Here is a 22,485-nt window from a genome sequence, read left to right as displayed (position 1 = left end):
GTTGAGGATACATAAAAACATACCAGAAGGTAACACTTAAAGGTAGAAGCAATACCTTGCATCACATCAAATAATGTAATTACAGAAAGCAAGCAGGCTCTCAGATGTCTCAGACCCATCTTTAGTCCTAAACTTAAGGCGTCAGATTTCAAAGGCAAATATAAACAGGGAACAATTGTTCAGCCATTTAATTGGATCTGCACCCATTAGGCCACCTCCAAAAGGGAAATCAGGTTCTGCCTGTGGGGGAGAGGTGATCCAAGAGGGTTCTTTGCATCATCATGAAGTACAGCATGAGGGAACTCAGAAAGTCCCTGGGACGTACAGTGAGGCCAGCGGGGAGACAGGCTGTTGGAGGGCAGGTTGCTATGTAGCTATGAAGCCAGGATCTCTACTAAGTCTTTGGGTTTACATATACGCTAACATTAGAAATTTTCTCGTCTTCAAAAGAAGCATTGTGTAGGTCTGCCTTGAGAACCAGGTAGGTCTGAAACACTCTGGCAGGAATAATGGCTATACGGACGGTGTTTCCACAGGGCGCTCGCTTTACAGACTGCGTGCAGGCTGGCTGTGGTACTTGTTTGTTTCACCTACACAGCCACCACAAAGGCACCTGGTGCAAAAGGCACAATAGCTCACTCCAGGAAATGAAAACACACAGCCCAGAAACGCTCCCACCTGAAATATGCCCTTGCCAGTTTGGGCACGCCTGTCCCTACAACGTCAGGGAAAGAAAAAAAAAAATCAGAAAGGCGGTAGTGCTGCACGGGAGGTAACGAGCAGCTTCTTCCTTCGTTAGGAACAACGTCAGCAGCACAGCACAGCACGCAGCTCGCAGCCACAAGCGGAGCGGTGCCCGGCGTTAACTCAATGCCTGCCGGCCGCCGGGAGCCAACCCCCTCAGGCGGAAGCGCTGCCCTCAGCCGCGCATCCCCGCGAGGCACGGCTCCCCAGCTCAGCAGGCGCTTCCCAACGGCTCCCTCACGCCTAGCCGCCTGACGGAACTCAGCTGGGCAGTCCCTCCGCAGGCGGCACACCCGCCGGCTGCAACCCGAGCGGGAGGAGACCGGCAGCGGCCAGCGCTGTCTCTTCACCCCTCCCACGCGGTGAGGGCAGCAACACCAAGGACAAAACCCCCCGGGCAGCCACGCCACTCGCCCGCACGACCTCCTCCTGGCGCATGCGCGGCCTTGTGGCCACGTGACAGCCGAGGGCGGGGAAGCAGGCGGGCGCGCGGCGCTGCGTCTGTGAGGGTGCGGGCTGGCGGCGCGGCGGGAGGGGGAGGATCCATCATGGCGTCCATGCAGGTGAGCTGCCTGCGGCGAGGCCGGCTGCGGGGCCGGGAGCTGGGCGAGTTCTTCCCCGACCGGCGGAGTCGTTCTGAGGGTGGGGGGGAGGGGAAGTGGTGCGGGCGGTTGAGGGGAGCGGCTGGTCCGATGGGATCGCTCGGAGGGGGCAGGAGGAGTCCGGGCAGGGCTCGGGCGAGCTGAGGGGTGAGCTGAGGGGCGAGGCCGGGCCCGCTGTGGAGAGGGAGGAGGTGGGAGGGTAGCGGCCCTGTGGGGAAGGCGCAGGGAGCAGGCCCCAGGGGGCGAGCTGCCCCGGGGGAGAAGGCCCGGCGGGGATGCCCCCGAGCCGGAAGGGCCTCGGAGGCGAGGTGAGAGGATGGAGGGGAGGCCCCGGCGGTATCCCTGTCCCTTGATGGGGCTTGGGGGAGCTGGGGCTTTATCGGGGGCGGGGGGTACGAAGGGGAGGGGTCGGAACATTCCATCGAGACCCCATTAGGTCGGTGACAAGGACGTGGCCAACGGCTCCGTCTGTCTGGGGCTGTAATAGTCGCCGACAGGAGGGCTGCGACAGGCGGGCGCGAACCTGCGCCGCGTGGCCCTGTTGTCCCCCCTCTCTGTAAAACGAGATCGTGATGCGGCTTCAGTCCTGCGGGCAGCTAGCGTCTGGTTTGGCTTGGCTGAGTGGATGAGGCTGCTGGAGGTATGGTGGTGTGAAACACCCTGCTGCTTGACAGGTCTTTCCAGCTGAATTATTTATTCATACCTGCTCCGAAGGAGTGAGTCTTAAATAGTAGCTGCAGAAATTGCTCTGCAAGAATGGATCGCTTTCGCTGTGTGCTGTTCCGAGTGGATGGGGATGTATTGTGACGTGCCCAGGACAAAGGATCACTGGGTTTGGTGGCCGTGGCCTCTGTCTTTTCTTACCTCAGCTGTAACTGCTCTGCTTTACCTTAATTTTTTTTTTCATGTTGTTTTTAAATGTAGATGGTTGAATGCTTCTGTTTTCTTTCTCCAATTGCTGTTTCTTTTCTTGTTTTCATTCTGGTATTTTTTTTTTGTCGCTACTAATTGGACAACTCTGGAGTGTAGAAATAATCAGATTAATTGTCCTGATAGCCCGGCTTTAGTATTAGTGAGAGTTAAAATGTCAAAACAGTGAACCTTATGGGGTAAAAATTCTACTGGTGATGTTTAGTGCCATAAAAATAACTGTGTGTCTTTCTGAATCGTTGAGATGAAATGAGATCAAGAACTTGAACGCACTCGAACATCCTGGTACAGAATGTTCTTGATTTAGCAGTACTTTAGACAGTCTGATGCCTCTTTGATTTATCAGCTTAATGTGGCAGATGCGTTTTTGTAATGCTTTTTTTTATGGTTGAACTTCACAAGCACAAGTGCAGAATTGAGGCAATCATTCATGAAGCAGAACCTTTTATAAAGCGATGAGGGGAAAAAAACAACATAGGGAAGTGACAGTTCTGAAACATGAAGGAGGGAGGCACTCTATGGGCCTCCGTAAGCCTGGGCAGTGCTGCTGTGTTTGGCCTATAAAATGACCTTCTGCAGCTTGCCTCACCCTTGTTCCTGTTGATCCCTTTTTAAAAAGAGAAATAGCGATTACAAAAAGTGAGGCTGTTGAGGATACAGAAATGACAAATATTGTCACAAAGATCGGTTGTGTAGAGGTTGTACTCTCTTCCTGTAAACATGGCTATGGTACATCTAATGTTGTAATTGCTTTTGTTTTAGAAATAGTTGCTATAAGATTATACTGTACTTTTAAATTTTGTCTTTTGATGAGATGAATTAATGGAGTTCTGGTTTTTTGTTTGTTTGTTTATATCCTACTAATTGTATAACATTCTGAAAATAATGACATTCCTGAATTCACTTATGGTATATAAAAAAATCTAGAAAAATAGGAAAGAAATTGCCTAGGAACTTCTGTTTTGAGTAAGTGGGAAACCTAAACCTGTGTACTGTAAAGACATAAGTTTCCCAATTTTGGACGCTTCCATTGATGAACAAGATAAGAAGGCTGTGAATTTTCCTAATGAAAAACATTTTACAAACAAAGGAAACTGTTGCACGTTTTTCCATTCAGCGTTATTGAATTAGTTGGTGCTAACATTTTAATATGCAAGTCTGTCGCCATACTGTTCTGACAGTATCATTGGTATGATCCGCTGGTACTTCAAATACATTTCAGTCTTTTTTTAAACTGCCGTAATTTTGTACAGTGATATAGTGTCCTCAGTCAACTAGACCTTGTTTTTAGGTACTGGTACTCTCTGAAATTTCGGTCATTACTTAAAGCGACATAGTCATCCTACAAGGAAAGTTTTGAAACTGCATCAAATCACTGCTTTTTGCCATGGTCAATGAAGTAGCTACTCAACCTGAGTAGCTACTGTGGTTCAGTTGATGCGTTGCAACTCATAAAACTTGTGAGTATGAGTCATTGTGTGCATATTTAAGTTTTATGATTTGTTTGTGCTGGACACCTGTTGTGGTAGGTTACTGTAAGGCTTCTGCTAGAATAATAGAAGTCAGTGTTATTGAGATCCTGCGTCTTGCTTTATAACCACTCTGTTGTCCAAAGTGTTGACTAATTTGCTGTTGGCTTGATTTAAACCTCGTTTATGCAAATGCTGTTTTTTTCCCAAAAATTTCCCATGGAAGTCCAAGCTTGTGCAATTTCTTCCTGGAAAAAGGCAAAAAAAAATCAGAAAAATTGTGAATACTGTAGAGCTAGCAAATGGAATGAACTTGCTTAAGAAGATTTGGCATTGCATCTTTAGTCTTAAAGCTAGAGATGATGTAAAATATATAATTTCTGTGCTAAGTATTGTGGAGTCAGTGCCTTTTCCTAAGCCCGCAAATATCAACTGTTTGCATCTAAAACTTGAAAGATTCACTGTATCTATAACGCTGATGTCTTAACTACTCCTGTTTTATTTCTCTTCATTCTTAATGCTGAGTTTCTTGAAGCTCTGTGTTGTGGCAGGATGCATTTAAATGGCTTTCACAAACACATCTATGGGAACAGCTTTAGGTGTGTATTTTACCACCTCTGGTCTTATCGTTATATTAAGCACATGAGGCTTGTATGTGTAGTTGCTTAAAACTGATTAAATTCAAAGCTAATGTAATTAATGACACAAGCAACTTCAGTAAAGATTGTAGATTGTTAGCCTGTTATGAGCCCTCAGCAGGTATTTGTGTTATCAGGACTATGGTTTTTTTGCCCTTGAAAACTGCCTGCTGTTAGGCCACCATCAAAATACACGCACACATCAAAACTGCTACTGTAAAAGCAATGGATTGTTTTCCAAATACCTGTGTATTTGAAAAAAATAAAGCATTACAGAAAATATGATGTTCAGAATATGCCCACATTCATTTTAACTTCATTGTTTCTGTTCATGACCGGCTCCTGTATTCTCAGTAGAAGTTTCTGTTTCCAGCTGATCTCAGACAAATTGCTTACTGCTCAGTAGTTCTTTGGTGTTAATAGCAGTTTTATTAAATAAGTTGAAAATAATGTTGTTTGTATTTACTTGACAGCTTTGTCCAGAACAAAAAAAAATCTAAACTATATTTAATAAAACTTAAAAAAAAAAAAAAAAAAAAGAGAGAGAGGAGGGAAGGGAGCAACAAAAGAAAAAGAACCTCAATGAATAAAACTTTCATTTGACTGGAACTTCAGTGATGTTCCTTGTGCTCTATGCTGTTGAAGGCCACAGCACGGAGCGTTATTTCTGTTATTTTAAATAAAATATTTTTAAAATGAAAATAAGTAGCTACTGTAGCTATATAACCAGTTCTGAGATGTAAACACAGCGCGATTACTGGTAGTAACTACTTGAAATATTTAGTTGTGCCCGGTGGTGAAATACTGTTGAAGGCTTAAAAAATAATAATAAAATATTAAAACTAGAAGATGCTGATACCATAATTGAGACCAGAAGGAGCAGAGAGGAAAAAGCATTTCTCCTGTCCACTAAGTGGTTGCCAGTCCTTTGTGTAACCTTCAGTTATCAGTCTGTACTGCGATGGAGCATATTAGTTTTGGCTTACAGCCAAAATGGTAGAGTGAGATAAATGTAAAATTCGTATTTGCTTTACTAAGATGAGTTTGTTTAATCTGTTTTTTTTTTTAATTAACTTTTTAAAGTGAGTTGAAAGTCCATTGAAGGTTCACATCTATTAGTTCAGTAAAAATAAAACAGGAATCCTTTCAGGCCCTAAGGAGTCCTGTGCGCTTGTTTTTTTTATCTACACCTGTATAAAATGCTTTGGGAAATACTTAGCTGTGCAGCAGCTGCAGCAATTGTGGGTTAGAATAGAAGAATGCCCTTTATAAATAGAAAGCAATGGGAGACTTTAGTTTACTGGAAACTAATATACCTGGGTAGCAGGAGATTTGTCTCCCAGATAGGCCAACTGTATAGCTGAAGTATGGAAAACTGTGAAAGCTTTCAACCTGTTATTTTGATCATTGATGTCGCATCAATGTGTGTATTATTTAAATTAGTAAAATAAGAGCAGGCAGATATTTACTGTGAAGAACTTTTATCCCAGTTGATTGTAGATATTTGTTGTTTGCTCTGATAATGCTCTATTCCTCCTCTTAGTCCTGAGAAGGAGAAAAGAGAAGACAATAGATTTGCAAAAGCCAGGGAATGTTGTCTTGTTAAGCTGTGCCCTTGGAAAGCTCTGGGTTTGTAAATAATAAGCTAAAGCAGCTTAGTTTAGCTGATATAATGCGCAAAAGGTAGACGATCAAGCACTTCCATTGTTTGGTCAAATTCCATCAAGCTAAGAATTTTGGACTAAAAGCTCTTCACTATGAAGGTATGGGCTGTGCTGGTGACACTGCAGGAGGTTAAGTGGTTAAAGTACTCCATCTAATATGAAAGAGGCAAGGCACAACTTCCTTGGAACTTGCCCATTGTTACAGGTGTGCACAGACAGATTTGGAATAATGATCGTTTCTCTTAGTAGCCTTGTTTCACATTCAAAAGAGAAGCTTTCAAGTAGTTTGCAAGCTGAAGTTTTTGCTAAGGTTGGTGGTGGTGAGGATGAAGGTCTTTCACTCCAAAAAATGCCTGTACCTTTGTGAAGTAGCAAAGGACTGACAGCTGTGAACTTGGGGTTGTGTTTCCCCCTTTGGAAGGGAGGAAGCAGCAATGTTATAAATTAATTTAAAAACAAACAGAAACAAAAACAAAAAGTAATTTTGAAGTTTTTTCTTTGTTTTAAAGAGACAATAAACAACCTTTTGTAGCAGAATGAAGGTCAAGTAACCTGCCTTCTGCCTGCTTATCGTAATTGAGGGCTTTCAGAAGGTGTTCTGAAACCTTGCAGGTTGTTTCCTCCCTTGCTCACCCACCTCCCCTCCATCTGAGCGCACCTTTATCCCTGGAATTAAAACAGAGTATCAGTTTAGGGGGAGAAAAGAAGAGTGGGGGAATGCCACCGTTCAGTGTTCTGTGGGAAAGGACAGAAGATAATGGTGGCAGACCGTGATGTACTGAGACTTATTTTTGGTGGTGATTATGGATGTGATTGAGAATGTGATTTGGCCTTTGGTGCACAGTTTTAAAAAGAACTTTTATTCTTTGGGTGATAACAAAACCAAAGTTGTCATCTTTTTATTCAACTTAATGAAAAGTACTGCTTGATTAGCCTGAAGAAAAAAGATCCTGTATATTTGTTAATACATGTTAAGTTTACCAGAATATAGCAAGCATTGTCTCTAGAATAATGGAATAAAACTCTTCATAGAATTCTATGCTTCTTGTATAGATTGGTGTGTTTCTCCTTGATTAGAAGTAGCAGCTGGTAGAGAAGGGACAAAGGAACTGAATGGATTGAGACTTCCCAAATTTTTCTCCCTGTCATATTTTAGGGATGTGGATTAGATGAGTATTTAAATCTTGTTATAGTTGAATCTTGAATTAGATAGTTCAATCTTGAATTATTTGTTTGACTTGTTAGCGCCGCGTGGGGCTTGTGCTGGGCATTGTTACGTTTGAAGAATCAATGCAAAAAGCAGATTATTACCTGTCAGTTGCATTTTCTTCTTCATCAATGGATTTCACTTACTTTGCTTTAAAATGAAAGGTTGAATGTCAAAAATGGGACTATCTGGCAAAAAGCTTTTCAGGCAGTGGTGTGCAGAGTGGTTTTGTGTGTGGTTATTGGTTTCTATTGAATTGTGTTGTAGTTCTGATTTCAGGTTGAACTTGTCTCTTAGCCACTAAGTCAATCATGCTGTTTATTCCTTTTAGAAGAGGAATAAATTGTTGCTTTGCCCTGGTCAAATATTGAGAAATCCACAGCATGCGGTATTTCTTGCTTTGTTTTACAATACCTCAGGGTAGAGCATGTGAAGATAATATCCTGTTTACTGAGCTGAGGGATGAACACCGCCACACGCCCACCTCTCCCCAGTCCTAGAGAGATCTTAAAACATTCAGAACAGCAAAGTGCTATGGGTGGAAGCTTCTTCATGCGCTATCTTTAGGTTCCCCTAAAAAGAGAGAAACACAAAATGCCTCGTGTTCGGGACTTCAACTGTGGATTGGTCTGGGAGAATAATGTGGAACTGGGCTGCCAGATGTTAACATGTTTTATTAGAAATAAGAAGGAGGAGACTAATCTGCTTCTGCATCTGAGTACAGATTGAAAACCTGATATTCGGCCAAAAATAGATCAAACTGAAAAACAATTCTTAAAAATCAAATCCTGCTTTATTTTGTTATGGACGTATTATTTTGTGAAGCAGCTTTGCAGTGTGAAGCTGCAGCTCTAATTGGGCACATCAGACAATTTATCTTTCTTCCTTGCTCCTCTGGGCCTTGATTAAAACTTACCACAAGAACTTTGATTAGAAAGAATTCTCCCAGGATTGTGATAGTCAAGCGTCTGGATGGCTTGTGGGTTTGGGAGTCTGGGCCAAATGATTTCACCTGAATAATGGGATACATACTCTGCAGGGGCTTTCTTGGATGATCCAGTTATTAGGAAACAGGATTTCTGTATTTGCATTAACCGTTGCTTGCATCTTTTCTATTGATTGCTTCATTTTAGTAAAAATGTATGTATATTTTATTACTTGTCTCTGTTTTTAATCTTCACTTGTTTTTCTTCGATGTGAGGGCTTTTGGTGTTTAAATTTGGATGTCTAACTTGAGTAACCTGGAATCAGTTGCAGCAATAATGCTGTTAATAATGTGGATTTTTTTGTTTCTGCTGTTGTTTTTCTGTTCTTTCTGTTCATTCTTCCTATAGAAGTTTTGTTTCACAAGCAGAGCTATTTTTCCAGTGCTTCGGATTTCATATCCCTCAAGATTTGAGATTCTTTTCAGTAAGAAATATGTGAATGGAAGAACCGAGATACTGAAAGTAGGGTTGTTACTGCTCTTGTTTCCAGCTAGTGGGTTGTACTAGCAGACTTGTAACAGCTCTGCTTATGAAACAACATGGTGGTGTTGTCACAACAGAGTTGTTACAGCCTAGTGACAGCTATTCTGGTATACGGTTACCATTTGCCTCCATTCAAGGCAGAGCACATCTCTTGCATGTTAAAACTTCTCCTAATCAAAAGGGATGTTTTCATGAAACATTTTCTTACTTGAGTGAGGGAGGAGGTGAAAGCTTGCAAGGCAAAATGTAAGGTTTTTTTTTTGCCAAGACTTCATTACAGGATGCTTTTTTGGTAACAGTTTTAAGTCTTTGGATGTGCAAGATAACAGTTAGCAGTTACTGGAGAGGGTCCCCCTGGGATGCAGTGGATTGACTAACGTAAAGCAGAAGACTGGAGCACTGTTGGGATTAATCTTTAACTTCTATTTATGAGTTACCTTTTCTTCTTTGCAGGTCTCAAAATTAGATTAAGATTTGCATTTGCAGTATATAGGACTGCGTGGCCTTGGAGGGCTACTCCTTTTGTGTATCATCGCAATAAAGAAAGGGGAATTCTAACGCTTGGAAATAGAATTCTAACAAAAATGACTTGCATATTTTTTTTGAGATACCTATCCTTTCTAGTGCACAATATTTCAAAGTTGCTGTTAGATTTCTCAGTTTAGTTTTTCGATGTCCTTATGATAGCACTTAACTGACTACAGCTACTGAGTTCTCTACCACTCGAGGTGGAAAGGCTGCCATGTTCCAGCTTAGTTGACCCAGCTTATGTGAGAGAAAAAGAAGGTGTGATGGAACGCTTCGGCCAGCAGAAATGAAAGGGAGCTGTATGCTCTTTTCCACTTAAGTTTTGTGCTCTACTGCTAGAGGGAGTTGTTCTAGCTGCCCTTATTGTGTCCTGTCTTCTACTGAAACTCCTGTTGCATCAATCAGCTCAGTTTTTCTCTCTCCCAAAAGTTTCAAGTCTATTTGAAAGATTGCTCACAGGTAGAGTATTTGACTAAGCTCATTATTTAGTTTACCCATTTAAAGAATTGCACATCTTATGTGACATTTCTTGAAATATAAGAAAGTAGAATATTCAAGAATTGCAGAAATTTGAAGGTATGCAGTGAGCTTTCTTCAATTTTATTTTTTTCTGTATTGTTTACCTTTGTGAAGTATATTCAGCTCTGAGGAGATAATAAGTCAGGAGTATGGATGCACTACTGAATTTGGTTGCATTATGGCATTAATATTTTACTGCTAATGTAAGTGTACATGTATTTTGTCCACTCTGTTTCTGAGGTCCAGTACCTTAATTGAAACAGTATTAATTGGCTGCCTTAATAGCTCTCAACAGCATGTATATTAATAGTTGGTCATGACCCTTATCGCTAAGGGTACTTTACTTTCTTACACTTCTTACACTATGATCCTTGTTTGTGTTGGAATCAGAAACAAGATCCCTGACTTGAGGAGTATGACAATGGTATTGTCATATATGCTTTAGGAATAAAAGTTCTTCCCTTGTGAGGTAGCTGACATGGACGCAGAGATTAGTGAAATTATTTTGTTATATATCACAAACATCTATTAACAGTTACATCTGGCTTAATGGTGCACAGTAATCAAATTCGCTGATTCTAGGAGCTGGATTCTGAAACCCTCATGTTGCCAACTTCTAAATCTCCTCCGATCTTAAGCTGCTACTCTGTCCTTATTTCCACATATTATCTTTTTATATGGTTCTGCCCTGCCTCTGCTTCTTTATGTGATTCTCCAGGAGTCAACACAAGTGAGAAATTTAGCTGTGGCGTTTGAGATGCTACCGCACTTATTTTAGAGTTGGCAAAGAAAGACATGTGCCATGTTGGAGAAAAAAGAATGTATATTTTTACCTAGCAAAGGGTGCTAGAAGCTATTGGCTTTGGAGATAAATTTAAACCTGAACTGTGACAGACAGTGGCTGCCATCTTTCTGGATTGAAATGATGAAGTTTGTTGTCAGCTGTCTGAGAAGTTGGCAGGAATTCTATTGCACCGACACCCAGTTAATTTTATTCTTTGCTCCATATGCTTTGAGAAGTCTTACGAGTTTGACACATGAGAAAATCTGTGGAGATAACAGAAGGGGTTGCACAAATCCTATTTGACGGAATTAGCAGTAGAATACAAGCCATTGCTATGTAAGGCAACTTAGTTACTTGAGTAAACTTCAATTTAGAATTGAGGTTTGGATCAATGTTAAGATATGTTCTTTGTTTTCATCCTTGAATTGCTCTTTCCTGTAGAGGTAGGTGAATTAGGTAATCTTGGCTTCGTAGGCTTCCACCTCTGTGAAAATGCTCGTGTGCACTACTGGCTGTGCTATTACTCTTTGCAGCTGGTTATTCCTTTAAGTAAAAGACTCTGATGTTATCTGCTCTTGGGTTTCTGATCTTGAGCTCTTTTCTTCCCTTTTTCTCTAGGTAGTGAATGTTTTATCAGTATGATACTTTCCAGTTTTGTTTACTCAGAAGTTGTATTTAAAAATGCTTAAGCGTGAAATCCTCTCAAAAGTAAGGAAGTGATCAATTTAAGATTGCCTGTATATTTTCATTTATTCCCCTTCTATGTAGATAACTCCTTGACTGCAGCCAGATTTTTTTTCCTCAGTTATCTTAAATCGAAAGTGGACAAGCAGGATGGAAATGTCTGTATGACATGATGGATTAGCACAAGCATTGGAATGATGAACTTATGATATGAAAAAGAACAGTACAGCAGGCATAGATCCCAAGAACGTATAAATGTATAGAAATCGTCTGAGTGAGTGATGGAGGTTATTGCAGGAATGAGTAGCTGCACTAGCTGTATTTTGACTTGGAGAAGCTGACTGAGATGCTGAAAGGGACTTGAATATGTGATAAAAAAAAAAGTGGTATACTTGGTTTGTAGTAAGAAAAAAAAAAAAGCAAAAGTAATAATGATATTTACATTAGATTTTTCAACACAGCTGGAGACCTGCAAATGAGGAAGGACTCTGCTGAGTGTCAAAGTGCTCCAAGTTTGTAGAAGAAAATACTAATTTACAGTGGAAAGCTATTTCAATGCGGAAAAAGTACAGCAAATGTAATGAAAGTCAATATAAAAGAAAAGGTGAAATCTACACACGGTGCATTGTTTTAATTAGTGGGTTTGAAAACCATTAAGGAAGATTTTTGTTCATCACATAAAAGAAAGGTGAAGAAAGGGATGAACCTGTTAATGGAAAAGAAAAGCAAAGAACAGATGACACAGATGCTTGATGACAGTGAGGCAGTAAATCATGCCAAATACAGGACAGATTGGATAGCTTTTTGGTATTGGATATTTTGTCAGCTATTAGGCTTCGACTGTTTGGATTGGTTTTTGCTGTTGTTGTTTAAGCATCTGATTCTGATAGCTTTTTTGGGAATCATTTTGAGTGAGTTTCCAGATGATAATACTATTTTTATTCCTCTGCTTTCATCTAGAAAGACGGCTTCTGAAAATCACTGAACCAAATGGTCTCTGATACCCATAGGATATATCAGGGCTGCTCTGAAAGTAATGCCTCCTAATTTATTTTGCTGGCTTACGGTGTCAGAAGTGAATGTTGAGGGATGGCAGCAGATGTTGAACCTTCCCACCAGTATTCCATTACATGCTGTTGCTGTGTGACAGATGGCAGCAGAGGGGCAGTCTGACAATGGCGTCTGACTTGGAAGTGTGGAAGCAAAAGTGTGTCATTGAATTCTTCCATGTGGGGAAAAAAGACACTCACTGCCATTCATCAGTGCTAGCTGAACATTTATGGAAACTGCACAGTGAGGTGGTGGGTGGTGCGTTTCAGTGGTGGCAAAAATGGGTTACCTCCTCTGGTGGAGATTTTTATGAGCTGGCGAAAATGCATTGCTAATGTTGGTGGCTGGTTGAAAGATAGTGTTTTGTAGCTGGGTATGTGCTCTATCAAATAGTATCATTGTACTTTTTGTATCTGTTGTCGTTTCCATGGAAATAAATAGGAGGCGTTACTTCTGGAGTGACCTATGTGAATAGGTAAGTTATACATAGCTAGGAAATCCATTTTGGTTATTTTTAAGAACAAATCATATAGAATCATAGAATTATTAAGGTTGGAAAAGACCTCTAAGATCATCTAGTCCAACCATCAACCCATGCCTGTGACAGCTCTAGGCCATGTCACTTAGTATGACATCTGCTCTTTTCTTGAAAACCTCCAGGGACAGTGGCTCCACCACCTCCTTGGGCAGCTTGTTCCAATATCTCACCACTCTTCCTGAGAAGAAACTTTTCCCAATATCCAACCTGAACATCTCCTAGTTCAGCTTAAGGCCATTACCTCTCATCGTGTCTCTAGTTACTTTGGAAAAAAGGCCAACCCCCATCTTGTTGCAATCTCTTGTCAGGCAGTTGTAGAGAGCAATAAGGTCTCCCCTGAGCCTCCTCTTTTGCAGTCTAAACAATCCCGGCTCCCTCAGCCGTTCCTTGTAAGACTTGTGCTCCGGACCCTTCACCAGCTTCACTGCCCTTCTTTGGGCACACTTTACTGCTCCAATGTCTTTCTTGTAGTGAGGGGCCCAAAACTGAACGCAGTACTGAAGGTGCAGCCTCACCAGTGCTGAGTACAGAGGGACGATCACCTTCCTAGTCCTGCTGACTGTGCTATTTCTATTTTCTTTCCAGCCACTCTGCCCCAAGCCTGCAGCGAGGTGCGGAGTTATTGTGACCAGTGTTCCAGGACTCAGCACTTGGTCTTGTTGAAGTGCATATAATTGGCCTCAACTCATCAATTGGCCTGTCCAGATCCTTCTGTAGGGCCTTCCTACTCTCACGCAGATCAACGCTTCCTTCCCTCTTGGTGTCATCTGCAAACTTGCTGAGGATGTGCTAAATCCCTTCATCCAGATCATCAATAAAGATACTAGACAGAGCTGGCCCCAATAGCGACCGCTGAGAAACACCACTCATGACTGGTCACCAGCTGGATTTAACTCCTTTCACCACCACTCTCTGGGCCCGGACATCCAATTTTTTTACCGAGTGAAGAGTACACTTGTCCAAGCTATGAGCTGCCGGCTTCTACAGAATACTGTGGGGAAAAGAGTCAAATGCTTTACAAAAGGCTAGGGAGATTACATCCGCAGCCTTTCCCTTATCTGCTGGGCAGGTCACCTGGTCACAGGAGATGAGATGGGTTAAGCAGGGCCTGCCTTTCAGGAACCCACCATGTTGGCTGGGCTTGATCCCCTGGTTGTCTCTCAGATGCAGCATGATCCCAGTCAAGACAATCTGCTCTGTGACCTTCCCTAGTACTGAGGTCAGCCTGGCAGGCCTGTGGTTCCCCATCTCGTTGAACTGGCATGATTTCCGTTCTTCTGTGTAGTAACTATTCTGAAAGCGGGACAGTAGGTGTTTTTTGATGATGCAATTTTGACTTGTAATACTGTAACTTTTTGAATGAGCAAGCAAGAAAAATGTGATGTAAATTAATGGATTCTTTTTTGTGTGTGTCCTATTAGCTACAGAAATATCTCAAGGTATTAACAGGTGTAGTTTGGTTGAAGTGAAACTACTCTTTCAAATGAGCATCTGACTGAGGGAGGGAGTTTTATTCAGTCAAGCTGAGAGGACCTGTCAAAAGTTATTTTGAGGGCAGTCTGTGTTGTCTGCCATGCTTTGTGAAAGCAGCTGGAATGATTGGGATTTTAAGAAAATGCAGAAGTGACAACAAATGGAGAAGCTTCGGTTGTTAAAGGGATTAAAATCAACAAAATAGGATTCAGCAGAGAAAGCTATAAGGTATTTAACTGCAAAAGGAGAGGGGGGAAGTGTGTTTAGTTCGCAAGTATAAAGGAGTTGCAGGCAAACCAGTGTTCCTTTGGGGAGGCTCTAGGCAGCGAATGCTGCTGTGGGTTAACCACACAGAGCAGGCAGCTAGGCCCCATGCAGGTGCTCGCTCACTCCATCGTGTGATGGGGAAAAGAATCGGAAAGGTAAAATGAGAACTTGTGGGTTGAATGAAATTATTAAACGATAAATGAAGCAAGAACTGCATGTGCAAGGAAAGCAAATAAAGAATCCATCTGCAACTTTGTGCTGACAGATAAACATTTAGGTATTTGCAGGAAACCACGGTTATGTCATGCATAGGGATCACTTGGGAAAACATAAACTGTAACTCCAAACACCTCTGCCCCCCTCTTTTTTTCCCCTAGCTGTTACTGCTGACCAGGACTTGTGTGGAATATCCCTATGGTTATTGGGGCCAGCTGCCCTGTCTGTGTCCTGTCCCTATTCCTTGTGCTTCAGCCTCTTCACTGCCACTGCAGTGTGAGAAAGAAAAGAACATGAGTCTGTGTAAGCACTGTTCTGCAACACGTAAAACATCAGTGTGTTATCAATACTGTTTTTCATCTCAAAACTAAAACATAGCCACTTAGGTGCTACTTTGAAGAAAATTAACTGTTCCAGCTGAAACCAGGGCAGAATGCCTACTGAATGCAAGTAAAAAGCATTGTGCTGCTACAAGGAGAAGGCAGATATGTGGGATATATACACAAACGTATAGTGAGTAAACATTCTTTTCATCTGTGCAACTGTGAGGCTTCAGTGAAGTGGCTGATTTTGAGTGTCGAGTTTCTGTATTTGTGTGTGTGTGTATTACACATTTAATAAGTTGGCAGCAGAAATGAAATGCTTAAAAAATGAGAAGAGAGTTGAAAGAATAGTCTGTTTAGTGAAGATTGGTAAAGTAAGCTGAATACAGTAGATGAATCCTGTATCCGTGAGAAGAGTAGGAGGAGTGATTGAGTGTAATTTATTTCACTCACATCTCTTACTGTGAAGAAAATTATTCCAATTGCAAAAGCAGCAGAACAAGCAGAGATAAGGTAATGTGGGGAAATAGTAAAGGCTTTTAACTTCAATGATACTTAAGGTATCTTTGATCCATACGTGTGGTAGAAAGATGAAGAGGTGACTTTGTTTAGTAATCGTCAAGCTTTAAGTTTGTAAGGTTCTACAAATGAGATGGCTAAGACTACTGAGAATGTGTTAATCTGTTACCTTTTGTCCTGCTATGTATGCCACTGCTAATGTCAGTTTTGTTCCTGAAAAGCAGTTTGCTATATTCATGGCCCTCAGACATGAGGAGGTCTTTTCTCCCTCTGAAATGGTCCCTTTTCCAGTGTTTAAGACAACATCTGGAGCAGTGTCCTTAGGGAGCCCCACTGGAAGGACGCTGATGTACTGGAGTGAGTTCAGCAGATGGCTACCAAGGTGATGAGGGGCTGAACTGCATGATGTACAAGAGGTTGATCATTCTGAGGAAGAGGAGGCAAAGGGGAGATCTTGCTGATATCTGCAACGGCTGGATGGGTGGGTGACAGGGAAAACAATACCTGACTCCTCAGAGTCGTAGCTAGAAGACAAGGGGCAACAAACAGATGTTTTCTTTACATCCAATTGGAACATTTTATACTGTGAGAGAAGTGACACGATGGAATGGATAGACCAAACTGGCCAATTAAAAGACAGTTTTCTCAATGCTAATTAGCTCCGTCTTTTTCAGTAGTTGAATGAATTCTGGTTAGTAGATTATGATTCCCTCTACAAATGTTATTCTGGTTTCTCTAGGGTACTGGATAGCACCTTCCAGAGAAGGTCTATAGGCAACTGTTAGTCTGCAGAAGTAACTGAGTTTGATGCTTGATAGAACAAGTTTTGAGAACTTCTGGTAAAAGCGTATTATGAGTCCTGTTAGTTAATGTATGATTTGTATGGTGTGGTTGATAAAATGTTAGAGTGGTAGAATTGTGTATTTTATTTTTCCAAGTGGAAAAAAATTATACCCCTTGAGTAAGCTTCAAATCTTAACTGTTTATCATTTGGTCCAGTGAAAGTCATTCTCTTTGTGTGAAGACTGCCTTGCTTCTATTTTTAGATTGCAGTGGCTAGGATAACACTTATGAAACCTTAGAAGCACTTTTTTCACCTTGAGCTGTCTAACACTTTCACAATTTGTCATGATGGGGACTAGAAAAACCTAGGAATTGATTATGAAATGATATTTTTGTCCTTTCATTTCTTAAGAAGCTATCTTGAGACGATAGATATAGCTGAAGTTGCATCTTTCTTTGATAGAGAACCTTGGAAGAGTGAAAAGCTTCTCTGCCATCTCTGATGGCAGCTGTTGGTCTCCTGTCCTGGTTTCCTGCTGCTCTGGGCTGGGATCCTTTAATTTGTGGGGTTTTTGTTGTTTTTTTTCTTCCCCCTTCTGACCTTATTTTCAAGTGGAACAGTGTTGAGATGCATGAAATCCATATGGCCATAATATAGTTGCTTATACCAGCGTAGACCTGAGAAAGGTATGGGCTTAGAACAGATATACTGAGGTTGAAGGAAAAAGCACCTTTTGCTAAGACTTGCTTTTAATTGGGTGAGTCTTCTGAGTGAGGAACAAGTCTAGAGAAGTGATAGGTTTCTGGACTGATGGCATCCCTCTCCTACGTTTCCATAGGAGCTCTGCCTAGGAGCTTCCTGTTAGTCAGACATGCACTAGAGTTTTCCATGTGTGATAGGTAGTGATAGTGAGCTTTTCTTCGTGGTTTCCCTTCTTTCAAAGCAATAAGTTTCTTTGCCTTAGCTTGTTTTCATTTCTTGCACAGTAGAAATGTTACAGGATTGCTTTTCTGGGGAGACTTGTTTTATTGAGCTTTTGTCTGGATATTCAGTTTAACTCATGTTAGCAGTCTTAAATACAGTCGGTGTTACAATCTGAAGCTTTTTTTCCCAAATTGTAGAGAAAGTTGTTCAGTGTTCATTTTTCCTAATTTGATTCTTATATTAGCAAATTATATAGGTTTCTTCTGAAAGTGTTGTTATTGCTTTTTCTGCATACCAACTACAATAGCCTTTAATTAAAATTATTTTATGATGTAATGTTTCACTTCAAAACAAAATGGTTTAATTTCTTACAAATAAGACTTTCGAAATGTGTATTTGGCAGAAACTTTTGTACTGCAAGCACAAAGCAAGTTTTCAGGGCTGCTCGACAGTGAGTTATTTCAAAATGTAAACTGTGGATGTACTAGGGCTTTTTCTTTAGGAGTTGCCTGAATTAATTGTAGCCCTATTTCAAATGTATTAATGAGATGTTGAATCACTTCTACGCTGTGATTCAGCATTGGGGAAAATTAGTTTGAGAATTAGTGTTTAAAAAAAAAAAAAGCCACACACACACACACACACACACCCAACACAAAGCTACAAATTTGTTTTAAACCTACACTTAAAAAGGAAGAATAAAGTGTGTTGAGTGAAAATTAGATACTCAACTCCAAAAATAAGTGTATTTTGTAATCCTTAGTGCTAGGTAAGTCTTAAATCTCATGTAAGGACATTTTGAATAGTAAGAATGATGGACATGGGCTGGAAGGCCATAAACATGAAAAGTTTTGGCAGGAAAAGGGAGAATAAGACATGTGAGAACCTTAACGTTTCCCGTTATACGGATGGCTTGGAAATGACAAAACACATTGCGTAATGTCTTATGGAGAGGAAAAAATACTCTTTGAAAGCAGTGCCAATGGTAATGCTTTACGGAGGTCCCGTATTGCTCACTCCACACAACAGCTCTGTTATTTTTTGTAGAAAATAGTTGGTTGCAGTTACTAACATCCCTGTGAAAATAGGTGAGAATTACCTGACCTGCTGGTATAGAACTTCTGTAAATATTACTCTGATTTTAAGATGCACTTATTTTAAGGTTATAAAGTAGTTAGTGTTCTGCAAAATCACGTAATCTTGTTTAGCTTTGTCTTCTGTCCTTTGGGATGACCTAGAACAAGGAAAACGCTTGCACCAGTGCCAGACAGAACTGTCTTAAACAACAAAGAGAAGGAAGAGTTGTACTCCTAAGGTCTTGGAAAATTAATTGTAAATTTGATACTATCTGGGGATTATGGAACATTTACTGTTAAGAATAGAGGCATGATTTACATCTTTATTATATCACGAAATCCTGGATACTCCTGTGTATTTTGTATACGTAATATACATCTGTAATGGAACAGCACTTCACTTAGTATTGTTGTAAATATTACAATTGTAATGAAAAAACTCTAAGGTTAAGGCCTATGTATTTTGAGTTTAATTTCTTGGAGATGACTCTTAATTCTTTCTCTACTTTTAATTCCACTTGGTACTTAATTTTTTTTAATGAAACTAGTGTTCATTTTGGTAATTGATTAAAATTTATTTAAATGCATGTGCTTATTGTTGGACTTCATTTAATATTTCAAATATTCTATACAATTCCTTTTTAGAAAAGATTACAAAAAGAACTATTGGCATTGCAAAATGATCCACCTCCAGGAATGACTCTAAATGAAAAGAGCGTACAAAATTCAATTACACAGTAAGTATACATATACTGTTTAGTTTTTGCTATCAAGCTGAGAAGTGTAAGTAATAAAAAGTCTCTCCATACATCTTTCTCAAATCATTCCAGATAACATTCTGAACTTTTGTTTTTAATCTAGGGAATAAATCATTTTTCTCATTAATGAGTGTATTTATGCAATGTGCTGGGCAGTTGCAGGAACCAGAATAGTGAATTTGTTAAATTTACGTTAGGCATTTTACTGTTTTACAAAATGGCAATTGGTATAAACTCTTCATGGTTTTGAATAAAGTAATTTAAGAGACTCTTGCAACTGCTATCCTGTGAGACTCGTCTAAATTTCATTGAGGAACGGAGTAGCTGATTTAGGTTATTTACGTTATTTAGACTCTATTTCATAGTAATTTCCGTCATCTTTTTCTAAAGGAAGTCAAGAAAGCTTCTTGAAAAGTAAAGCTGTTGAAGTTTGTCCTTTTGCACTTTTCTCCTTGCTGTAGTTTTATGTGTGATCAGCAAAACTGAAACAGAAGTGTGGTTAAGTATTCTCTGCATTTCATTGAAGTCAACAGGTGTTTTCCTTGTATTAAATTAGTATTTTTTTTTCAACTGACTGCAATACAAAGACTTAGACTCTGTTAACATCTTTGGATACTTCTGTCAGTTTTTCTATCATTTCTCTAAAATAAAGAAAAGATGTTTGCACCTGCTAAGATTTTTCCAAATGAGTATGAATCTCAGGCTGTGTTTTCTGAAATATGTATGCTCCTGATGGATGGATCAATTTAAAAACATGACACTGAGTTGCCTTGTTGAAGTTGCTTCACACTTTCATTTCTGCTGATAGCACACAGACCATGCTACATGAGGTTTTATACAGCTGTTGCTTTTTAAATGTTCTTGTTTTTTGTGATGCTTGATGCAGGTGAGCATAACTGAAACAAATTGAAATAGTAACAAATTCTGGAAAGCACTAATAACAAACTGCTGTGCAATTCATGAATTCCAAGTTTTCTTTCTTGCTTTACTTCGTCGTTTTCTTCAGAAAAAAAGATAAACATTCTACTCAAAGAAAACTCAAGATTTTTTCATTTCTTTAAATAAAAATAGCAACTAAGAGTAATTTCACAGAAGATGAAGAGTTATAAAATGAAAAGTTTGTTTTTATGTTCATAGTTTTCCATCCTTCTGAGGATTTTTTTTTTACCAGCGTGCTACTAGATTGTTTTTTGTTTAGGTTTTTTTTCGCTACATGCAGTTTTTATACCTTTCAATACCTTACAAACAGAAACTTCCTGTTTACAGTCATGCTAGTTTTTCTCAAATTGTCACTGAGTAATAAACTTCCTGCCATTATAAATAGTTTTTGCCCTTTAAGGGTTTTCAGTGCCAAGTAGAATGTTCTGAGATGATTAATCAAATTGCAGTTTGAGCTGGTGCAGTATAGATTTGTACTCACTTGGGTTTGAAAGGAACTGAATCAATTAATTGAAGCTCGTAATGTAACTGGGTCATTTTAAACTCAGTTTAAGAAGTTTATTTTTAATACACAGTAATTAGAAGCTTGACATAAACAAAACAAAACAGTAATTCCTCAATCATAAAAGGAGCAGTGTCCGGCCAGAATTATCTTCTATTTTCTAAGTGAAACTAGTTTAAAAACTTGAAAGTGAAGATTCTGGATCACAAACACAGTAAAGCTGCGTAGTATTGATGCAGCATGTCTATAAATGTGAAGTAGAGTGCGTAGCAAGAGATGAGTAGTCTCAGTTACAGCTAGAATAAATCATAACAGAATATTCTGAGTTGGAAGGAGACCCATGGGGCTCATTGAGTCCATCTCCTGGGTCTATGCAAGACCATCCAAAACTCAAGCCTTACGTCTGAGAGTATTGTCCAAGCACTTCTTGAAGTCAGTCAGGCCTTGGGCCATGGCCATTGCCCTGAGCAGCCAATTCCAGGAACTGACCACCCTCTGGGAAAGAAACTTTTCCTAATACTCAATCTGATGTAGCTTTATTCCATTCTCTCATGTACTGTCACTGTCACCAGAGTGCAGAGGTCTGTGCCAGCCCCTTTGCTCCCCTCATGAGAAGCTGTAGGCTGCCATGATGCTTCCCTTCAGCCTCCTCTTCTCTGGGCTGAACAAACTCTGGCCTCAGCCACTCTTGACATGTTTTGCCCTCTACGCTCTTTACCATCTTCATAAAACTCCTTTGGATGTAGTATAATACCTTTATGTCCTTATGCTGTGGTACCCAAAACTGCACACTGTGCTTAAGGTGAGGCTACACCAGTGCAGAGCAAGACAGTCCCTTCCCTTGATGTGCTGACAGTGCTGGGCCTGATGCACTGCAGGGTATGGTTGGCTCCTTTGGCTGCCGGAGCACCCTGCTAATTTGGATTCAACTTGATGACAACTAGAACTGCTTTCTGCAAAGCTGTCCTTTTGTCTCTTGTCCCCTGAGTCTCTACATATATGTGAATTTACCCATCCAAAGTGTGGAATTCAACACTTGTTCTTTTTAAACTTCATGTGGTTCGTGATCATCCAGTTCTCTGATTTGCCAAGATCTCTCTTCAAGGCCTCTTTACCATTGAGGCAGTCAACAGTTCCTCCCCATTTAGTATCATTAACAAACTTACCTAGTGTCCTTAAAGTCATGCATCCAGATCAGTTATAAAAACACTGAAGAGAACGGGCTCTAAAATTGAGCCACGTGGAAACCCATTAGTGACTGGCTGCCAGCCTGATGTAACCCCGTTTACTATAGCTTGTTGAGCCTGACCTGTCAGCCAGTTGTTTACCCGTCATACTGTGTACCTGTCTAGCTGGATGCTGGGCATTTTGCCCAGAAGGTTACTGTAAGTGTTGAAAACTTTTCTGAAATAAAAACCAACCAAACAAAAACCCTAACATCTACTAGTTTCCCTTGATCAGCTATATGGGCAATCTTGGTGTAAATGGCAATTAAGCTAGTTAAGCAGGACTTTGACATCATGAACCAATGATTGATTATTTTTCAGTAACTTCCAGAATAATTTTCTCCATAATTTTACAAGGCACTGAAGTGAGAATGACTGGCCTGTAGTTACCAGGGTCATGTTTAGTGCCGTTTTGGAAAATTAAAACATTTGCTAACTTCCAGCCACCTGAAACCTCTCCAGATTTCTAAGACCGTTGAAAAATAATTGTGAGAGGTTCTACAGTGAGCTGTTTGAATACCTTGGGATGAATCCCTTCACACTCCACAGATTCACGTATATCCAACTGGAATGGCAGATCCTGCACAAGTTCAAAGTTGGCTGGGAGTTTGTCTTCCCTCCCGCTCAGGACTCTGGGGGTTCCAGAGCTATC

The 22,485-nt window shown here is 40.4% G+C and overlaps 1 protein-coding gene across 5 annotated transcripts in view; it reads left to right on the top strand.

Moving 5' to 3' along the window:
• Positions 756 to 22,485, top strand: part of UBE2W (ubiquitin conjugating enzyme E2 W) — a 35,253-nt gene continuing 13,523 nt past the window's right edge. The window contains exons 1-2 of one of the 5 annotated variants that reach the window (XM_021386862.1): positions 756 to 1,307; positions 19,054 to 19,145. In XM_021386862.1, coding sequence (XP_021242537.1) covers positions 1,293 to 1,307; positions 19,054 to 19,145 — 107 coding nt within the window. In that variant the 5' untranslated portion in view covers positions 756 to 1,292. Of the gene's footprint in view, positions 1,308 to 1,606; positions 1,655 to 1,770; positions 1,987 to 4,319; positions 4,345 to 13,415; positions 15,296 to 19,053; positions 19,146 to 22,485 lie in introns of those variants that run through there. The other 4 variants (XM_021386861.1, XM_021386863.1, XM_021386864.1 and 1 more) reach the window with 4 other exon arrangements.

The sequence above is a fragment of the Numida meleagris genome, chromosome 2, assembly GCF_002078875.1.
Source record: "Numida meleagris isolate 19003 breed g44 Domestic line chromosome 2, NumMel1.0, whole genome shotgun sequence".
NCBI lineage: Eukaryota > Metazoa > Chordata > Aves > Galliformes > Numididae > Numida > Numida meleagris.
This window is presented reverse-complemented; position numbering and strand designations above follow the sequence as displayed.